General features: G+C 45.5%; 1 protein-coding gene across 8 annotated transcripts in view; it reads right to left on the reverse strand.

The window, feature by feature from the left end:
• Window positions 1-22786, reverse strand: part of TENM1 (teneurin transmembrane protein 1) — a 1357925-nt gene that overhangs the window by 644971 nt on the left and 690168 nt on the right. For all 8 annotated transcript variants that reach the window (XM_073547613.1, XM_073547619.1, XM_073547618.1 and 5 more), the window contains one exon: window positions 10432-10672. In XM_073547613.1, coding sequence (XP_073403714.1) covers window positions 10432-10672 — 241 coding nt within the window. The remainder of the gene's footprint in view (window positions 1-10431; window positions 10673-22786) is intronic.

Below are 22786 nucleotides of genomic sequence, written 5' to 3' on the forward strand. Positions count from 1 at the left end.
TAGGCCCAGGAAGGTTCTGCATATTTATGTGCAAGGTCACGGCATGACATCATGGCAGTATGACCTTTCACATTTGTGTGGAGACCCCAGTGCATAGTAAGGGACATTAAATTTATGGAGAATAACTTCCCAGAAAAATCTGCGTGAATAGACTAATTCTAATTTTGCATGATCTCCTCATTTCTAACTGTAACAGCAATGTCACTATCTGTGCCCTCTGTTTCTGCCGCGGTTACTGGTGATGCAGGTTGACTACTTGGTATCCCTTTTTTACTCTTAGGACTTCACAGCCTGGTAACTTTGAGGTTAATTTAACAGGCGTGTTAGAATCTCTCCCTACAGTGAGCTCTATTTATTCTCTTGAGTCTTCTAGTGAACTCTAGTTCTGGTTAATTTCAGTTGTTAAGCTCCTGTTCTACCTGTATTTAATTTGTTCTGAACTACCATCAATTGCTCCAAGGGCTCAACCGAGAGCCTACACTCACTGGCCACTTTATTAGGTACACCATGCTAGTAACGGGTTGGACCCCCTTTTGCCTTCAGAACTGCCTCAATTCTTCGTGGCAGAGATTCAACAAGGTGCTGGAAGCATTCCTCAGAGATTTTGGACCATATTGACATGATGGCATCACACAGTTGGCGCAGATTTGTCGGCTGCACATCCCTGATGCGAATCTCCCGTTCCACCACATCCCAAAGATGCTCTATTGGATTGAGATCTGGTGACTGAGGAGGCCATTTGAGTACAGTGAACTCATTGTCATGTTCAAGAAACCAATCTGAGATGATTCGAGCTTTATGACATGGCGCATTATCCTGCTGAAAGTAGCCATCAGATGCCTGTTCTTAGCTGAGAGGAGTGGTACCCAGTGTGGTCTTCTGCTGCTGTAGCCCATCTGCCTCAAAGTTCGACGCACTGTGCGTTCAGAGATGCTCTTCTGCCTACCTTGGTTGTAACGGGTGGCAATTTGAGTCACTGTTGCCTTTCTATCAGCTCGAACCAGTATGCCCATTCTCCTCTGACCTCTGGCATCAACAAGGCATTTCCGGCCACAGAACTGCCGCTCACTGGATTTTTTTTCTTTTTCGGACCATTCTCTGTAAACCCTAGAGATGGTTGTGCGTGAAAATCCCAGTAGATCAGCAGTTTCTGAAATACTCAGACCAGCCCTTCTGGCACCAACAATCTTGCCACGTTCAAAGGCACTCAAATCACCTTTCTTCCCCATACTGATGCTCGGTTTGAACTGCAGGAGATTGTCTTGACCATGTCTACATGCCTAAATGCACTGAGTTGCCGCCATGTGATTGGCTGATTAGAAATTAAGTCTTAACACACAGTTGGACAGGTGTACCTAATAAAGTGGCCAGTGAGTGTATGTATAAGTCCACATCCCTGTACAGGGGCAAAAAGGAAAAGTTAGGACTCCCCTGGGACATGATAGTTGAAGTATCCAGTGTTCTCTCTTTTTAGAGTTGCCAGGGTATGATAGCCAGAGCCGAATAACAAACACAGATACCTCGTGGACAACATATGCACACTTCATTTTTTCAGCAAAATTTTTAATTACGGTAATAGGAATATGACTTATTCTCCTTTTTAGTTACAATCATTTATGATTAGCTTTTTATTTGCATTGCTGTTCCTTAAACTGAATATTTAAAAAAGATTGCTTAAAAAAATTGTTGCACAAACCCCCTCACTCTCAAAAAAAGTTTGAATAAAGGTTTTTGTTTTTTTGGTCTTTTTTTGGGAGGGAACAGGGGTTACCCTTTTATTAATAAATACAACACGCTTCCAAACACATATTTTTCTATATCTGACCTGGACTCTGGATCATATCTCTAACAGAAGTGCTTGTTTTAAGGGATAGGCATGAAATAAATTGATTTTTTCCTACATTTTTCCAAGATCCTTTGGTGGCAAACTCCACCTGATGGCTGAAGCACCATGGAGATTTAAACAGCAAAAATAGAAACCTGGAAAACAATTATACCTGTTCAGAGCACAACTACACCAGATTAGTGAGCTTTGTTCATGCAAACAACTACAGTTGTGCTCAAAAGTTTACTTCCCCTGGCAGAATTTTTGCTTTCTTTGCCTCTTTTCAAAGAATATGAATGATAACACCAAAACTTTTTCCACTAATGGTTAGTGGTTGGATGAAGCCATTTATTTTCAAACTTCTGTGTTTTCTCCTTTTTAAATCATAATGAAAACTCAAAACATCCAAATGACTCTGATCAAAAGATTATGTACCCCAATTCTTAATATCACTTCACCCAAACACTAACCATGAGTGGAGAAAAAGTTTTGGTGTTATCATTCATATTTTCTGAAAAAGTCAAGAAAGCAAAAATTCTACTGGGGTATGTAAACTTTTGAGCACAACTGTACACCTGAATCATGGTGGCATTGCTGCATTAGGGAGCACAGTTTGCTTTTTGTCTCTCTACTACCCATTCTACTAGTACAACTAAACAAGATTAATTTCTTACTCTGGACACATTCTTTACTTTTTTGCACCTGTCTTTTAAGAAACTCCTTGTGACTTTCAACAACTTCATCAGTGAAGATCAGCTTATAGTGAAACCTATTGAGACTTACACCCAGAGCTACTGCCCAGTGGTATAGGTCAAAGAGATGGGAGATTATATTTGAGGGTTATCTGAGGACCTAGAAAGATGCTCCCTTGAAGTTCGTTGAACCTTGACCAAAAAAGTTTACATGATTGGTCCCTAATCTCTCGATACAGAAAGCTTAACACTAGTGTTGAGCATTCCAATACTGCAATATCGGGTATCGGCCAATATTTGCGGTATCAGAGTTCCGATACTGAGTTCCGATACTTTTAGAATATCGAATACCGGAATCGGAAGTTCCCATAATGCAATGAGCCAGTTTGATTTTATTCAGCCAATGAGGAATCCTAAGAAGTGTGGGCACATCCTGTTATGCATGTTAGGCATGTTAACTAATGGCATGGCTGTGATTGGCTGCTGAAATGATGTCATGATGCACTATAAAAGCCGTCGCCACCATTTTGGGTTCACTCTGCTGTGAATTTACTTAGGGACAGGACGCTGCTGTTCTGACTCTGAGGGACAGTTTGAGCTAGTGATTTGCTTTATTGTGCTTTACCCAGGCTACTTTAGCAACCGCTGTGTGTGAAGCATTCTTTTGCCTTGCAGCGCTGTTCACGGCTGTCTGCGAGATCTCTGTGTGTGAGTGCAGCTCACGCTGTAGTGTGTTCTGCACCCACCACTGGTTGTAGTCCGCTCGGCGTGCGTCACTGCCTCACACATTGTCCTTTTTTGCATTAGTGCTGCTCATTTTTACAGATTTCTCCTATTAGTGTGGTTCCATCCGTATCCAGCTAGATTGCACGAAAACACTATATAGGAGTAGATAGAGGAGCTTTTCTGCAGCCTTGCAGCGCTGTTCACGGCTGTCTGCGAGGTCTCTGTGTGTGAGTGCAGCTCACGCTGTAGTGTGTTCTGCACCCACCTCTGGTTGTAGTCCGCTCAGCATGCGTCACTGCCTCACACATTGTCCTTTTTGCATTAGTGCTGCTCATTTTTCCAGATTTCTCCTATTAGTGTGGTTCCATCCGTATCCAGCTAGATTGCTGGAAAACACTATATAGGAGTAGATAGAGGAGCTTTTCTGCAGCCTTGCAGCACTGTTCACGGCTGTCTGCGAGGTCTCTGTGTGTGAGTGCAGCTCACGCTGTACTGTGTTCTGCAGCCACCTCCGGTTGTAGTCCGCTCAGCGTGCGTCACTGCCTCATACATTGTCCTTTTTTGCATTAGTGCTGCTCATTTTTCCAGATTTCTCCTATTAGTGTGGTTCCATCCCTATCCAGCTAGAATATTTGCAAACACTATATAGGAGTAGATAGAGGAGCCTTTCTGCTGGCTTGTGCCCTGCAGCCCCCCAGCCAGATTAGTATTAGCCTATTTTTTGGAGTCTCATCTATTGCATTGTAGGTTACCTTCCTGCATCGTAATAGCTACAAAAAGTTTGTGATACTATCAGTTTTACATCTTTGGGCACATCCAGTGTCTTTTTGTGAAAAAAAAGTTAATAAAGTAATAAAGTTCACCAAACACTCCACTTTACAGTTGTGTAGGCCACATTAGCTCATATTAAAGTCTAGTCCACACTTTATAAAATTAGTGTTTCTTATACCCGTTAGCAGCTGTTCAGGAATAAGCACACTAAGCCCTTAGTACTTTTCTGCCTATCTTTATCAGTCTACCAAGATGAAGAAGGCAGGGAGTAAGGCACGTGGGCGTGGAGTTTCTGCAGGGAGAGGACATGGGGATTCTGTGCCTGCTGCAGGCACCAGTGACTTAGCATCCCCCAGTTTTACCAGGGAAGAGTCCTTTATGTGCAGCTTTGTAGGAGCTCGCCATACCCCACTGCTGCGGGACGAACAAATTGAAGCCGTTGTCGGATGGATGGCAGCTAACGCATCGACTTCAATTAGTTCCAGATCCTCTCAGGTCCAGAGAACTGAAGAGCACCCATCTGTCTCTTCACCACCTTCCAAATTGCCCAGGGAGTCAGAGAGCCCTGGACAGGAGCCATCTCTACTTCTGTTCTCTGAATCTTTTGGCTTGGAAAGAGGGGGCCAGCCAAGCAGCATTTGAGAATTTGCAGAAGAGGTAGTATGCAGTGATGCACAACAGCTTTGTCTCTCTGAATCTGAAGAGGCGGGTGGGCCAGTGCCTATGGTCAGCACACCTCAGTACGCATCTGATGATGAGACTCAGGTGCCACTTTCTGGTGCGTACTGTGCTGTCGAGACTACCAGGAGAAGCAGACATTTGAAGAGGGTAGTGTAGATGATGAGGTCCTTGATCCATCATGACGTGAGGTACAGGATAGTGGTGGGAGCAGCTCTGAGGAAGATATTCCCCAAACGGCAAAAAAAGGAGGGAGAGGGAGGGGGCAGACTCGGTTACCTGTAGCCTCCACTTCGGCACCCATTAGGAGAATTCCTCTTCCAAAACCAAAATGGGTGCTCCCAAGACTTGCAGTGCTTGGTCCTTTTTTGACACAGTTGTAGATGACATTTGCTTTGTCAAATGCAAGCTGTGTAATCAGAAAGTCAAAAGAGGGAAAAGTGTCAGCAACCTCAATACCACAAATATGTGGAAACATGTGCGGACCAAGCACGTGGTGGAGTTACAAAGACACACTGAAGACCTAGGCCAACCTACAGTGCCACCTACCACCTCTTCAGCTCGTGTTGTAGCCTCTTCCTCCAGCTCACACACAGCTGGTTCAGCTTCCTCACAGGATCGCCATGGAAGAACCTCTGGCACTGTTGTACAGAGACCCAGTGACATTCCACCCATAGCACCACGTTTCCTGTCATCCTCACACTTCCAGGCCAGTCTACAGCCATCGGTAGCACAGGCATGGGAGAAAAGGCGCCCATACTCGGCAAACCACCCCCGAGCACAGGCTCTGAATGCTGGCATTGCAAAACTACAGTCCCTTGAAATGCTCTCATTCAGGTTTGTGGAGACTGACACCTTCCGTAACTTCATGGCGTGGGCCTTCCCACAATACAACGTGCCCAGCCACTTTTATTGCAGCAGGCAAGCCATCCCTGCCCTGCAAAAGCATGTGGAGGGAAAAATTAAACATGCGCTACCAAACGCCGTCAGTAGCAAGGTCCACCTGACCACCGATGCGTGGACCAGTAACCATCAACAGGGATGATATCTTTCCCTCACAGCCCATTGGGTAAATGTTGTGGAGCCGGGTACAGATCATGAGAGTGGCGCTGTACGTGTTCTGTCAACGCCAAGGATTGTAGGAATCCAGTCTGTACACATTGACTCCTCCTCATACTCCAGTTCCTCTAAATCAGCGCTGCAGGAGCCGTCACAGTCTACCTCCACATGGACCCGTGAACGCTTACCTGTTATGACCGATATGAGCACAGCCATGGCCAAACGTCTATATGCCGTATTGAAATTAATTTCTTTGGGGAATCGAAGCCACACAGCGCAGGAGCTCTGGAATGCCATCAGGCAGGAGAGCGACGTGTGGTTTGTGCCAGCGAATCTCCAGCCAGGCATGGTAGTGTGTGACAATGGCCGAAATCTGGTGGCAGCTCTGGGCCTAGGCAACCTCACTCACATCCCATGTCTGGCACATGTGCTCAACTTGGTCATGCAGAGTTTTTTGAGGGACTATCCGGATCTTGATGCACTGCTGCACAAGGTCCGCATAGAGTGCGCTCACTTGCGGCGTTCCAGCATGGCAAGATCGCACATTGCAGCTCTGCAGCTCCGATTCCGCCTTCCGGAACATTGCATCATATGTGACCTACCCACCAGGTGGAATTCAACGTTACATATGTTGGAGAGGTTGTGTGAGCAGCAGGCAGCAGTAATGGAGTACCAGCTGCATCAGGCGCAAACAAGTTGCACTGCGCGCCGTTCACACTTCACCACCACTGAGTGGGCCTCTATGAAGGACATCTGCCATGTTTTGTGTGCCTTCGATGATTCCACGTGGATGGCGAGTGCAGATGATGCACTAGTCAGCATGACTATCCCCCTTATCTGCCTGCTTGAAAAAACACTGCAAGCACTAAGGGAGGAGGTTGTGGAAGAGGTGGAGGATGAGGAGTCACAAATACTATCTGCTTCTGGACAGTCTGCGCAACGTGGTTTCTCACAAAGGCCTAGGCAGGGGACACTTTGTGAGGAGGATGAGGAGGAAGACATCTCTCCAGAGGAGGGAAGTACACAATGCTCTAGTAGTCAGTATGTAGAGCGAGGGTGAGGTGATGCAGAGCAGGCAGAGATGACGCCTCAAGCAGGGGACAGCGTTTCTTGGCCAGTTGGCAGTCTGCAGCATATGGTTCATTTCATGCTGCAGTGCCTGAGAAATAACCGCTGCATTGCCCACATTCTCAACACGGCTGATTATTGGGTGTATACCCTCCTAGATCCTCGCTACCGGGACAACTTACAAAACATCATAACACCATTGAACCGGGAGCGTAAAATACAGGAGTACCAAGACACACTGGTGCATTCCATCATGTTCTCCATTCCACCCAAGAGCAGTGCTGCTAGTGCTTTACAAAGCAGCCCAGTGCGTCGAGGCAGTGGAGGAAGCTCTGCACAAAGAGGGAGCAGAAGCAGCGCCTCAGCACAAGGCAAGACCAGTATGGCCCAAATGTGGCAAAGTTTTGTGTCCCTGCTACAAATGTCTACACCATCACAGACGGCTCCAGTCAGCAGGAGGCAACGTTTCCGTCAGATGGTGACAGACTACATGTCTTGCCCTGTCAGTGTTCTCCCACACGGCTCTTCCCCCTTCAAATTTTGGGTCTCTAAGCTGGATCCATGGCCAGAGCTTAGCCAGTATGCATTGGAGGTGCTGGCTTGGCCTGCTGCTAGTGTATTATCGGAATGCGTCTTTAGTGCTGCAGGTGGTGTACTAACAGACCGTCGCATGCGACTATCCTCCGATAACGTTGACCGGCTTACTTTTCTGAAAACGAACAAGGCCTGGATCTCACAGGAATTTGCCAGTCCTCTTCCAGATTAAATAATTGGTTGGCAACAGTATCCAGGTCTCCTGTTGTGTTCATGTTTCTACCACCTAAACTGTAATCCCTGGGCTCCAACACCGCCAGTTGCTGCTCAGAAGTGCCGTCTGCACAGTCAACACTTGCTCCTGTGTTATTGGGTTCAGTAACGTCAGCTGATCCCCTGCTGTGTGTCCTGCAATTTCGCCTGCTCTGTCCACATTCACACTACTACAGATAATAAACTTGCTCCAATTAGGCCTCTGGCTACACTCTGTTTCTACTGTAATCCCTGGGCTCCAACACTGCCACTTGCTGCTCTGAAGTGTCTTTGGCATGGGTACTCTCTCCTGCCCAGCCTGGTTCCAGCATGCCAGCTGTTTCCGGGTAGTGTCAACTTCACTTTGCCTCCAATACATTGTCCTGTTGTGTTGCGATCGGGTTAGCCGACTCTATGGTGCCTGCAGTTTAGGTGCTTCCTATGTGGGCTGCAGGATCTGGCAATGAAGGCTGGTTCCGTAATGCCAATAGGACAAGCTCCCACTGTAGGACTATTGGTTTCGGTAACTCCGGCCGGCTCGCGGCCTTGCAACTTTTTTTTTTCATGTGTACCTTCTGCTGCCTATCTGAGATCCAGTACCATTAGCTGGTTCTTTGGAAGTCAATCTTGAATATGTCCCCCTGGGTTCCAGTAACGTCAGCTGGTTCCAGGCAGAGCCTTTGGTTTAGGTGCCTCCTTCTCGGTATCCGAGTTCCACCAACGTCTGCTGATCCTTGGTAGTGCTTTCTGGCACAGGTGCCTCCTGCTTAGTAACCGGGTTCAAGTACCATCAGCTGGTCCTCGGTAGTTCCATTTGCCCTTGTACCTTCGGCTACCCATCCAGGTTCCAGTACCGTCAGCTGGTTCTCAACAGTTCCTCAGCCTTCTTGTACCTTCTGCTACATTTCCAAGTTCAAGCTTTTTGAAATGTTTTTTGGTAATCACTCTGGATCTCCCTGACGATGACCCTAAAGACGATGACCCTGAAGACCACCCCGAAGAAGACGACGACCCTGAAAACAACGACCCCAAAGAAGACGACGACCCCGAAGATGACGACCCTGAAGACCACCCCGAAGAAGACCAAGGAGATGACCCTGAAGAAGATGACCAAGAGGACAAAGAACAAGAAGACAACCACCAAGATACAGAAGAACAAGAGACAGAAGACCAAGAAGCAGAAGAACAAGAAGCTGCAGAACAAAAAGCAGAAGAACATTAAGCATAAGACTAAAAATCAGAGCAAAAGATATTATCTAAATTATAAGCAGAAGAAGACTAAGCAGTGTATGGGGGTGAGTCCGTTCCTCCTCGTGGTGCCCCTGGAAAATACCTGCTGCTGCAGGCAAAACTTAAAGCGGACAAATCCTGTTGTAAATCTTTTGTGACAGGCAGAACGTAAGGTGTAATCTTCAAAATTTTATAGATAACAACTACAGGAATGCCTGTCACAAATAAGAATATGATGAAGAAGAAGAATATGAAGAAGATGAAGAAGTAGAATATGAAGAAGAATAATAGTTGAATAAGAAGAATATGAAGAATGTAAAAAAAAAGAATAATAGGAAGAAGATTGAAGAAGAAGAAGATGAATAAGATGAAGAAGAAGTTGATGAAAAAGATGCTGCTGCTGAGGATGATGAAGTAGACAGTGTGGGAGAAGTAAAAAAGAAGGTGAAGAGCATGGAAGTAGTGAAACATAAATATCTGACAAAATATAAAAAAGCTTAACATAGTCAATATCTTTTTAACTCCGAACGTCTTAAAAAAAATTAATTCCTGCTATTCCATTTGATTGGGCTAAACCTCTATGCCTTTAATGTCTCCTCCACCTCCCCCAATACATTCTACATTATTCTTAGTTGTTTTCCTTCATGTAGAATTAACCTACAAGGAAAGTAAGAGTTTATTTCCATTCCGATATTTGTGTCCCATTGACTTGCATTGGTTTCCGGTATCGGAATCGGCGATATCCGATATTTTTGGGGTATCGGTCCGATCCAATCCGATCCGATATTTCCCGATATCAGAAGGTATCGCTCAACACTACTTAACATTGATTTTGTTTTTGTTGCCATTTATTTTTTTTATTTCCCTTCGTGCCTATACTCTTACATATTTTGTTGTATGCTATTCTGTTAGAAACAGAACAGAAAAATACAAATTAATTCCATTCAGGAACTCTTTCTATTATGTAGCTGTTTTGATTCTAAACTGCCAAACTGAGTAGAAAAAAAATCAAAGGTGTAATTACAAAAATATTCTGCATTTTTACTAATTGCTGCCAATTCCAAAGTGACAATTTCATGATAAATTAGCCATTATATTACTTAAATTGGTCATTGAATTTCAAAACATTGTCTTTGATAGTTGCATCCTCAGACAGTACCCCTCTAAAGAGGTGAAATTCTTGCAAAGAAGAAACAGAACACACCTCATTAATTGCAACCATTAAAAGTAACATCTGCCAACATTTCATACCTCATGAGCAGAACATGTTCTATTTTGATTTCCTCCTAAAGACTTCACACTGTCAAACTGATGCAGATCAAGTAATTATCTAGCGAACTACTACTTGTGTGATCTTTATAATAGATGCTTTAACACTAAATTATCTGTAAAAGCACAAAAATAGTAGGAACTCTGTAGATATAATGATTAGATTGCTGTGTGCTTAGTTTCAAAGCAAAGTGTCTTCCGGTACTAAACATCAAACACAGATTTAACATTGTGTGAAGTAAAACAGAATACACTAATGAATATTTTCTGTATTGTACAGATCTTGCCAGAGTTTGAAGAGAAGTTTTGTCCGCTCTTGGATCTTACCTGGTCTCCAGGGGTATGTTGCTGTTTAAAACCCAGCTGTTGTGCAAGTGCACTGAGTCTTGAGTGCTCGTGGGTGGGTTGGAAACAGCTGGACTTGGCTGACTGCGAGATGTCATCGAACTCCTCTGGAGAGTATCGAGTGTCTGTGAAGTCTGTCGACTGCAGGTGCATGCATGTGGTGGTGGAGGAGGAGGAGGCAGAGGCCTAAAGGTAAACTGGTTGCGTGGGCTTCCGGGAATCTCTACAACATCAAACAGAAGAATAAAGAATTAGAGGTTCAAGATTTTGACAGACATGGAGGTAAGTCAAACAATATATAGGAAAAATGATTGTGTTTGCATTGCACCCATTTTACATTCTCTAAATTCTCTAATCTAAATATTGGAGAAAGAGAAACCAATCACAAACTAAAATGTTTCTATACTAATGCACAAAGCATGGGCAACAAACAAGGAGAATTGGAACTACTAACACAGGAAAAGAAATATGATGTCATTGGAATCACTGAAACTTGGTGGGACAATACACATGATTGGAATACAAGACTAGAAGGATACAACTTATTTGCAAGAAACAGACTTGATAAACGAGGAGGGGGTGTCGCATTGTATGTTAGTAACGCGTATATCTGCACAGAGATTGAAGCTTCAGAGACTGGGAGTTCTGTGGAAACTGTTTGGGTAAGAATACAAGGACAGAACAATGGAAAGGACACCATTGTAGGCATTTACTACAGGCCGCCTGTGCAAGCTGAAGCTATGGATGAACTCTTTATGCATCAAATGGCCAAGTTCTCCAAAAAATATGACATAGTTGTCATGGGAGATTTCAACTATCCAGACATTTGTTGGGAATCTCTCTCAGGCAAAACTAACAGGTCAAGGAAATTCTTATCCTCTCTTGCTGACAACTTTATCTTCCAAAAGGTAAGGGAGAAAACAAGGGGAACTGCTACCTTGGATCTAATCCTTATAAACAGGGAGGAAATGGTTGAGGAGGTAAAAGTGGCTGGGACCCTAGGAGGTAGCGACCATGCTATTTTAGAATTTTGGATAACTAGAGGCGGAAGACCTGTGAAGACTCAGACGTCAAGGTTAGATTTCAGAAAGGCAGATTTTAAGGGATTCAGAAAGAGAATTGGAGGGATCCAATGGCTGGATATCCTTAAAGACAAAAATGTCCAGGAAGGATGGGAAATCTTGAAAAATGAAATTCTCAAAGCACAGTTGTTAACAATTCCGAAAAGAGGGAAGAATAGGAAGCAGTTAAGGAAACCAGGATGGATGAACACAGAACTTAAGCACATGCTAAAAAGGAAGAAAAAAATGTTTATAAAATGGAAAGAGGGAGGCATATCTAAAGAAGAATATAATGCTGTCTGCAGAACCTGCAGGGCACAAATCAGATTATCTAAAGCTGAAAATGAATTGAGGCTTGCAAGAGATGTCAAAAGCAATAATAAAGGATTTTGGGGATATGTCAAAAGTAAAAGAAAAGTCAAAGATGCTATAGGATTTTTACAGGATGAAAATGATGAATTGGTAAGACAGGATGTTGAGAAGGCTGAACTTTTAAATTCCTATTTTGCATCTGTTTTCTCTCAGAAAGGAAATGTAACATCAACTGTTATTCACTGTCCTATTAAGGGAATAGAAGAATCCAGGATATCTATAAACAGAAAGATAGTGAGGAAACACTTAGCTAGCCTAAATGAATTCAAGTCTCCAGGTCCAGATGAATTACACCCCAGAGTACTGAAGGAGATAGCAGAAGAAATTTTTGAACCCCTCTCTATAATCTTTGAAAATTCTTGGAGAACAGGAGAAGTGCCAGAAGACTGGAGAAGAGCAAATGTTGTTCCTATCTTCAAAAAGGGGAAGAAGGTGGACCCAGGTAACTATAGGCCGGTGAGTCTGACTTCTATACCAGGAAAGATCTTTGAACAAATTATTAAACAACATGTATGTCAATACCTGGATAAGAATGAAGTGATTAAACAGAGTCAGCATGGGTTTGTAACTAATAAGTCATGTCAGACTAACTTAATTTCCTTCTATGACGGTATCACTGATTGGGTGGATCAAGGAAATGCTGTAGATATAGTATATCTTGACTTCAGCAAAGCATTTGACAAAGTCTCTCATACAATCCTTATTGAAAAAATGATTAAGTATGGAATGGACAAGGCAACTGTTAGGTGGATTCATAACTGGCTTAGTGATCGGACCCAAAGAGTGGTCGTAAATGGCTGCACATCCAGTTGGAAGAATGTCTCAAGTGGGGTACCACAGGGCTCTGTCCTGGGCCCTGTATTGTTCAACATCTTTATCAACGATTTAGATGAAGGAATTGAGGGTAAACTGATTAAATTTGCTGATGACACAAAGCTAGGAGGGATAGCTAATACTAGAGAAGAGAGAGAGAGGATTCAAAAAGATTTAAATAAACTGGAGAAGTGGGCAGCAACTAACAGAATGGTTTTTAACAGGGAGAAATGCAAAGTACTACATCTGGGCAATAAAAATGGAAAAAGCATATATAGAATGGGAGGAATAGGGCTAAGTGACAGCACATGTGAAAAAGACTTGGGTATACTAATAGATCACAGACTGAATATGAGTCAACAGTGTGATGCAGCAGCAAAAAAGGCAAATGCAATTCTAGGATGTATTAACAGAAGCATACAGTCTAGATCACGTGAAGTCATTATTTCCCTCTACTCCTCTTTGGTCAGACCTCATCTGGAATATTGTGTCCAGTTTTGGGCACCACATTTTAAAAAAGACATCAACAAACTGGAGCAAGTTCAGAAAAGAGCGACCAGAATGGTGACCGGTCTGCAAACCCTGTCTTATGAGGAAAGGTTGCAGGATTTGGGAATGTTTAGTTTGCAAAAGAGAAGACTGAGAGGAGACTTAATAGCTGTCTACAAATATCTAAAGGGCTGTCACATTGTAGAAGGATCAACTTTATTCTCATTTGCACAAGGAAAGACTAGAAGCAATGGGATGAAACTGAATGGGAGGAGACACAGATTAGATATTAGAAAAAACTTTTTGACAGTTAGAGTGATCAATGAGTGGAACAGGCTGCCACGAGAAGTGGTGAGTTCTCCTTCAATGGAAGTCTTCAAACAGAGGCTGGACAGACATCTGACTGGGATGATTTAGCGAATCCTGCTTTGAGCAGGGGGTTGGACCAGATGGCCCAGGAGGTCCCTTCCAACTCTACGATTCTATGATTCTATGATTCTATGAATCTCATTCAAATCTTCACTTTACTCAATACTTCTATGTAATATGTATAAATACATAAAAAAGAAAGCAGCACCAGACTTAAAGTGTGAAAGGGGTGCGTGCCTCAACTTACCAATTCTGCATACTGCCTTATAATGAGAGCGCTCCAAAATATGGTGATGAAAAATAGAAGTAGTTTTATCACCACAGCCTTGAGATAGACTGGGATACCATAAAACAAAATACTCCCACAAATGTGAGCCATTGATTGCAAATAAGATTGATTATTTTGCACACCAAAGAAGTAATTTTCCTAGCAAACTCATTTGAAACTATTTTGCAAAAATGTGCACACCCAATGAAAGTCTTAGGAGCAAAGCTAAAGTTTAGATTATTATTATTATTTATTTATATAGCGCCATTAATTTCATGGTGTTGTACATCAGAAGGGGGTTACATGCAAAGTTATAGATATCGCTAACAGTAAACAAATTTACAATGACAGACTGGTACAGAGGGGAGAGGACCCTGTCCTTGTGGACTTACATTCTATGGCAGAGTGGGGAAGAGACATAGGGTCCGGGGTGCAGCAGCTCTGGTGGTGATGAGGCAGCAGCTCGGGCGGTGGTGAGGCGGCAGAATGGTTATTGCAGGCTGTAAGCTTTCCTGAAAAGATGGGTTTTCAGGTTCTGTTTGAAGGATCCGAGGGTGGTGGATTATCGGACGTGTTGAGGCATGGAATTCCAGAGGATAGGGGATATTCGGGAGTAGAGTTGAGCGACTTTTGGTTTTTTAGGGTCGCGTTTCGTTTCGTGAAACCCGACTTTTCCAAAAGTCGGGTCGAGCAAGATCGTCCGATTATAGGGAAAAGTCGGGGTCGTCCCGAAACACGAAACCCAATGTAAGTCAATGGGGAATAAAAGTCGGCAGTGAGAGGAGGACAGGAAACACACCAACAGTGCCCATTTGAATGCCAAAAGCATCAATTCTTCTTACTTAAGCTTGTCAACCTTAATTAACTTCATAATACAAGTTACGCACTGAAAAATGGGGGTTATTTGGCTACAGACTGTGCGGGGGGAGGGCTGGCTCCAGGTTTTCATGTGCCCTGGGCGAAAGAGCGCCCCTTTAACACATACCACAACTCATCATGCTCCGATACGGCAGAGAAATAGCGGTATAGTACAATGAAAAATACCTCACTTTTTACATCTCATGACGAGGCCCATCTATTTCTCCATACAGAATCATTGGTCCCATATAATGTTTGAAACAGTATATGATGAGCTCCACATAATGCTACAGTATATGTTGGTCCCCATGGATGAAGCTCTACTGTCTTATGGGCCCAAATAATGCTCCAAACATAATGGGCCCCATTTCTAATGCTCTAGTGTATAATGGGCCCTGTAAATGCTGCTCCAGTGTCTGATGTCCACCTTTGGAATGTTCCAGTGTATGGTGGGCCCCATCTATCATTCTCAGACGGTGTTAGGCCCAGTATGGATTGCACGTGATTGCACAAAGGTTAGAAAGGGTGCCGTATCCCCAGATAACATGTATGGATAGCGTGCACATTCAAAATATATGTCTCAGGAGGCAGGCTCAGACGGTGTTAGGCCCAGTATGGATTGCACGTGATTGCACAAAGGTTAGAAAGGGTACCGTATCCCCAGATAACATGTATGGATAGCGTACACATTCAAAATATATGTCTCAGGAGGCAGGCTCAGACGGTGTTAGGCCCAGTATGGATTGCACGTGATTGCACAAAGGTTAGAAAGGGTACCGTATCCCCGGATAACATGTATGGATAGCGTACACATTCAAAATATATGTCTCAGGAGGCAGGCTCAGACGGTGTTAGGCCCAGTATGGATTGCACGTGATTGCACAAAGGTTAGAAAGGGTACCGTATCCCCAGATAACATGTATGGATAGCGTACACATTCAAAATATATGTCTCAGGAGGCAGGCTCAGACGGTGTTAGGCCCAGTATGGATTGCACGTGATTGCACAAAGGTTAGAAAGGGTACCGTATCCCCGGATAACATGTATGGATAGCGTACACATTCAAAATATATGTCTCAGGAGGCAGGCTCAGACGGTGTTAGGCCCAGTATGGATTGCACGTGATTGCACAAAGGTTAGAAAGGGTACCGTTTCCCCGGATAACATGTATGGATAGCGTACACATTCAAAATATATGTCTCAGGAGGCAGGCTCAGACGGTGTTAGGCCCAGTATGGATTGCACGTGATTGCACAAAGGTTAGAAAGGGTACCGTATCCCCGGATAACATGTATGGATAGCGTACACATTCAAAATATATGTCTCAGGAGGCAGGCTCAGACGGTGTTAGGCCCAGTATGGATTGCACGTGATTGCACAAAGGTTAGAAAGGGTACAGTATCCCCAGATAACATGTATGGATAGCGTACACATTCAAAATATATGTCTCAGGAGGCAGGCTCAGACGGTGTTAGGCCCAGTATGGATTGCACGTGATTGCACAAAGGTTAGAAAGGGTACCGTATCCCCAGATAACATGTATGGATAGCGTACACATTCAAAATATATGTCTATACATCAGGAGGCAGGCTCAGACGGTGTTAGGCCCAGTATGGATTGCACGTGATTGCACAAAGGTTAGAAAGGGTACCGTATCACCAGATAACATGTATGGATAGCGTACACATTCAAAATATATGTCTATACATCAGGAGGCAGGCTCAGACGGTGTTAGGCCCAGTATGGATTGCATGTGATTGCACAAAGGTTAGAAAGGGTACCGTATCCCCAGATAACATGTATGGATAGCGTACACATTCAAAATATATGTCTCAGGAGGCAGGCTCAGACGGTGTTAGGCCCAGTATGGATTGCACGTGATTGCACAAAGGTTAGAAAGGGTACCGTTTCCCCGGATAACATGTATGGATAGCGTACACATTCAAAATATATGTCTCAGGAGGCAGGCTCAGAAGGTGTTAGGCCCAGTATGGATTGCACGAGATTGCACAAAGGTTAGAAAGGGTACCGTATCCCCGGATAACATGTATGGATAGCGTACACATTCAAAATTTATGTCTCAGGAGGCAGGCTCAGACGGTGTTAGGCCCAGTATGGATTGCACGTGATTGCACAAAGGTTAGAAAGGGTACCGTATCCCCGGATAACATGTATGGATAGCGTACACATTCAAAATATATGTCTATACATCAGGAGGCAGGCTCAGATGGTGTCAGGCACAGTATGGATTTGACGGCCCAGATTACACAGCGGAGGAGCAGGGAGAGGTAAAGATTGCAAATGCTGGGGCCCTGCCCAAGCAAGGGGGGCCCACTCGTGGGCATCGGTACTGGCACTGGGCCCCTCATAGTACAGCGGTGTGTCTGACGGCGGGTGTGCACCACCACCGTCAGAGACACTTGATTGCACTTTGAGGGACCCTGTGCCAGTGCCCGCGCCCAAGAGTCGGCCTACCCACCTGTCCAGGGCAACGGCACTCGCACGGTGTCGTGCGCTACGTGGTGACCCCGGCCATGGGGGGGGAGGCAGCACAGTTAGGGAGTTTTAGAAAGTGGCATATGTTGATGTTGGACATTCAGCTGATGCAAAAGGCGAAATAGGTGAAGTACCAGGAAGAGGTGGACCAAAGCAAGCCATTTTTCTGTCACCCTATGTGTCATCAGGGGAAGGTGGGACAAAATCCTTGGAAACCCATTCGTGGTTCATTTTAATGAAGGTTAGATCATCCACATTTTGGGTTGACAGACGGGTCCTTTTTTCTGTCAGGATTGATCCAGCTGCACTGAAGACTCTTTCCGATAGCACACTTGCAGCTGGGCAAGCGAGCTCCTGTAAGGCATATTGGGCCAATTCAGGCCAGGTGTCCAGTTTAGCGGCCCAATAGTCAAAGGGGAATGACCTGTGTGGGAGAACATCGATATGGGAGGAAAAGTAGTTTGTAACCATAGTTGACAACTGCTGTCTCCTGTCACTTTCCATCGATGCAGTATTACCAGTTGTGTGAGCGGTATTTGAAAAATCAGTCCACAACATTGTCATGAAACCCCTGTCTCCAACGCCACTTCTGCTGTGTGCACCACGAACACCTCTGCCAAGCTGCCCCCGGCCCGTATGGCTTGTGTGAGAACCATCACCGCTGCTGTGTGCTGGGAATGCCTCAAGCAACCGATTTACCAGAGTTGCTTGTTTATTAGGCAATATTAGGTCAAGGTTCTCCTGTGGCATGATGTTTTGTAATTTGCCTTTATAGCGTGGATCCAGGATGCTGGCCAACCAGTAGTCGTCATCATTCATCATTTTGGCAATGCGGGGGTCCCTTTTTAGGATCCGCAAGGCATAATCTGACATGTGGGCCAATGTTCCCGGTGTCAATGATGCACTGCGAGTGCTGGGTGGAGGAGCACTTTCTGGCAAATCCACATCCCTCCAGTCACGCACAAACCCTGTACCAGACCTTGCCACGCCAACATTTTCACTTGCCCCACGAGATGCATCCTCCTCCCCTAAGTAATCATCCCCATCATCATCCTCCTCCTCCTCTTCTTCCTCCACCTTGTCCAGGAGAGGTCCCTGAGCAGACAATGGCTGAATGTCATCAAGGATTCCCTCCTCCTCTTCCTCCTCATCAACATTGGCTGCAGACGCCTGCTCCTTAAGGTGCGTCAAAGTTTGCATGAGCAGACGCATAAGTGGGATGCTCATGCTTAGGATGGCGTCGTCTGCGCTTACCAGCCGTGTGCATTCCTCAAAACACTGAAGGACTTTACAAAGGTCTTTCAGCTTCGACCACTGCACACCTGTCAACTCCATGTCTGCTATCAAAGTGCCTGGCCGTGTATCCTCCCACAAATGCATTATGGCCTGCCTCTGCTCGCACAGCCGCTCCACCATGTGCAGGGTGGAGTTCCACCTTGTTGCAATGTCGATAATGAGGTGGTGGTTGGGAAGGTGGAACAATCGCTGCAGCTTCTGCATACGAACGGAGTGTACAGGCGACCGGCGGATGTGCGCGCACAGTCTTCGCACCTTCTGGAGCAGGGCTGTTAACTCCGGATAATTTTTGAGGAAGCACTGCACCACCAGGTTCAAGGTGTGAGCCAAGCAAGGTATGTGGCTGAGTTTTGAAAGGGCTATGGCTGCCACAAAATTACGGCCGTTATCACTAACTACCTTGCCTGCCTCAAGATGTACACTGCCCAGCCATGACTCAGTTTGTCGCTTCAAGTACTCGGCCAGCACCTCGGCGGTGTGTCTGTCGCCCAAACACATCATCTGCAACACAGCCTGCTGACGCTTTCCACTAGCTGCTCGATAGGGGGACACATCGTGTGCAACAGTGGCAGCTGCAGATGGAGTGCTCGTACGACTGCGCTCTGTGGACGAGCTTTCGCTTCTGGAGGAGGAGGAGGAGGAGGGTCGAACGCCTACAGCCAACTGTTTCCTATACCGTGGGCTAGGCAGCACTGTCCCACCACCGCTGTCCCCTGTGGATCCTGCATCCACCACATTAACCCAGTGCGCAGTGATGGACACGTAATGGCCCTGGCCATGCCGACTGGACCATGCATCAGTTGTGAGGTGCACCTTTCCGCTCACTGACTGCTTGAGTGCATGGACAATGCGGTCTTTCACATCATGGTGGAGGGCTGGGATGGCTTTGCGAGAGAAGAAGTGGCGACTGGGTAGGTCATAGCGTGGAACTGCATAGGCCATGAGTTCGCGGAAAGCTGTACTTTCCACCAACCGAAAGGGCATCATCTCAAACGAGATTAGTTTGGCAATGTGGGCGTTCAAACCCAGTGTACACGGATGAGAGACTGAGTACTTTCTTGACCTACTCATAGTGTCTGGGAGGGTGAGCTGGACTTGAGAGCTGCATATGGTGGAAGTAGCGGTGGACAGGGCGGACTGAGAGAGGGTTGATGATGGTGATGGAGTTGGTGTTCTTTCTGATGGCCTAGAATCAGTCTTTCATTGATATAACAGTGGGATTCCCTGACTGCTGTGGTCTTGCAACGACACCTCAACATTTGCTGCTGTGCTAACCGGTGGGCTTACAGTGGGGGAAACAATGTAGCGTTGCTGACTACCTTCGTTGTGATCAGTTGCACATGTGGCACTTGAGGTTTGGTGTTGTGTCCACGCTTGCAAGTGCATGCTGGTTAAATGTCTAAGCATGCAACTGGTATTCAAATTTTTCAGATTTTTCCCTCGGCTAAAGGTCTTTGCGCACTTCTTACAGATAACCTTGGCCTGATCATGAGGATTTTGTTCAAAAAAGTGCCACACTGCACTCTTCCTACTTTGGCAGACATTTTGCGGCCTAGCATGCTGTGATCTTTTGACCCTCTGGACAAGCTGTCCAGCAACTCTTTTGATGTTTGGAACCTGTCTTTGGAGTGCTCCGGGCCTGCCAGATAACAGCTGTTGCGATGTCGATGTCTGCTGTGGATGCTCCTCATCTGAGCTATTGGAAGCAGCACCCTCTTCCCCCAATGGATGCCAATCTGGGTCAACAACTGGGTCATCCATCACCTCCTCTTCTATGTCATGTGCACCTTCCTCTGTGTCACCGTGTATGGTGGTATAGTGTGCGGGAAGGGGCACCTGAGTCTCATCAGGGTCAGAATCTGGCTCTGTACACTGCGAGGACAATGTAGTGCTCTGAGTGAATGTACCAGCAGAATCATCCATCAGCAGCTGTGCATCAGTGCACTCCATGTCAGATTCATCTTGGCCTGGGTAATTCACCATTTCACTTGATAATCCAGGCATGGTATGTGAAAACAGCTCCATGGAGTAATCAGTAGTATGGCCTGCGTCATCCTTCAATCTTGGTTGGGGTGAAGGACACAAGGAAAGGTGTGGTTCATGAACATGAGCCTCCAATGACGACTCAGTGCTTTTACTTTTTACAACTGAAGAAGAGGAGGCGATAGAGCTGGAGGCTGAGTCAGCAATGTAAGACAAAACTTTTTCCTGATGCTCTGGCTTTAAAAGCGGTTTGCCAACTCCTAGAAAACTAAGCGTTCGAGGCCTTATGTAGCCAGACGATGACGCAGGGTCAGCACCTCCTGCATTCGGTCCTATTTTGCTCTTGCCACTACCATCAGATCCACCACCAACACCATCATTACCAGCTGCCAACCCCCGCCCAATTCCACGGCCTCTTCCACCAGCCTTCCTCATTTTTGGTAGAAATGTAGACAAAATCCAACAAACTATATAGTAATGTAAAACAAGGTACAAGGTGTCTATAGGACAGGGGAGATTTTGAATTTCTGCAGACACTTGTGGACACTGGACACTTTTGGATTGTGTGAGGCCCACTGATATCTGAGCGCTATGTGACAGGCTCGATGGCACAGCTGTGACCAAAGTGACTAGAGGATAAGGGAGATTTTGAATCTCTGCACACACTTTTGGACACTGGACACTTTTGGATTGTGTGAGGCCCACTGATATCTGAGCGCTATGTGACAGGCTCGATGGCACAGCTGTGACCAAAGTGACTAGAGGATAAGGGAGATTTTAAATCTCTGCACACACTTTTGGACACTGGACACTTTTGGATTGTGTGAGGCCCACTGATATCTGAGCGCTATGTGACAGGCTCGATGGCACAGCTGTGACAAAAGTGACTAGAGGATAAGGGAGATTTTGAATCTCTGCACACACTTTTGGACACTGGATGGACACTTTTGGATTGTGTGAGGCCCACTGATATCTGAGCGCTATGTGACAGGCTCGATGGCACAGCTGTGACCAAAGTGACTAGAGGATAAGGGAGATTTTGAATCTCTGCACACACTTTTGGACACTGGATGGACACTTTTGGATTGTGTGAGGCCCACTGATATTTGAGCGCTATGTGACAGGCTCGATGGCACAGCTGTGACCAAAGTGACTAGAGGATAAGGGAGATTTTGAATCTCTGCACACACTTTTGGACACTGGACACTTTTGGATTGTGTGAGGCCCAATGAATATCTGAGCGCTATGTGACAGGCTCGATGGCACAGCTGTGACAAAAGTGACTAGAGGATAAGGGAGATTTTGAATCTCTGCACACACTTTTGGACACTGGATGGACACTTTTGGATTGTGTGAGGCCCACTGATATCTGAGTGCTATGTGACAGGCTCGATGGCACAGCTGTGACCAAAGTGACTAGAGGATAAGGGAGATTTTGAATCTCTGCACACACTTTTGGACACTGGACACTTTTGGATTGTGTGAGGCCCACTGATATCTGAGCGCTATGTGACAGGCTCGATGGCACAGCTGTGACCAAAGTGACTAGAGGATAAGGGAGATTTTGAATCTCTGCACACACTTTTGGACACTGGATGGACACTTTTGGATTGTGTGAGGCCCACTGATATCTGAGCGCTATGTGACAGGCTCGATGGCACAGCTGTGACCAAAGTGACTAGAGGATAAGGGAGATTTTGAATCTCAGCACACACTTTTGGACACTGGACACTTTTGGATTGTGTGAGGCCCAATGAATATCTGAGCGCTATGTGACAGGCTCGATGGCACAGCTGTGACAAAAGTGACTAGAGGATAAGGGAGATTTTGAATCTCTGCACACACTTTTGGACACTGGATGGACACTTTTGGATTGTGGGAGGCCCACTGATATCTGAGCGCTATGTGACAGGCTCGATGGCACAGCTGTGACCAAAGTGACTAGAGGATAAGGGAGATTTTGAATCTCTGCACACACTTTTGGACACTGGACACTTTTGGATTGTGTGAGGCCCACTGATATCTGAGCGCTATGTGAAAGGCTCGATGGCACAGCTGTGACCAAAGTGACTAGAGGATAAGGGAGATTTTGAATCTCTGCACACACTTTTGGACACTGGACACTTTTGGATTGTGTGAGGCCCACTGATATCTGAGCGCTATGTGACAGGCTCGATGGCACAGCTGTGACCAAAGTGACTAGAGGATAAGGGAGATTTTGAATCTCTGCACACACTTTTGGACACTGGACACTTTTGGATTGTGTGAGGCCCAATGAATATCTGAGCGCTATGTGACAGGCTCGATGGCACAGCTGTGACAAAAGTGACTA

Source organism: Dendrobates tinctorius, unplaced genomic scaffold (genome assembly GCF_039654945.1).
Source record: "Dendrobates tinctorius isolate UK_male_01 unplaced genomic scaffold, ASM3965494v1 ptg000154l, whole genome shotgun sequence".
Taxonomy (NCBI): Eukaryota; Metazoa; Chordata; class Amphibia; order Anura; family Dendrobatidae; genus Dendrobates; species Dendrobates tinctorius.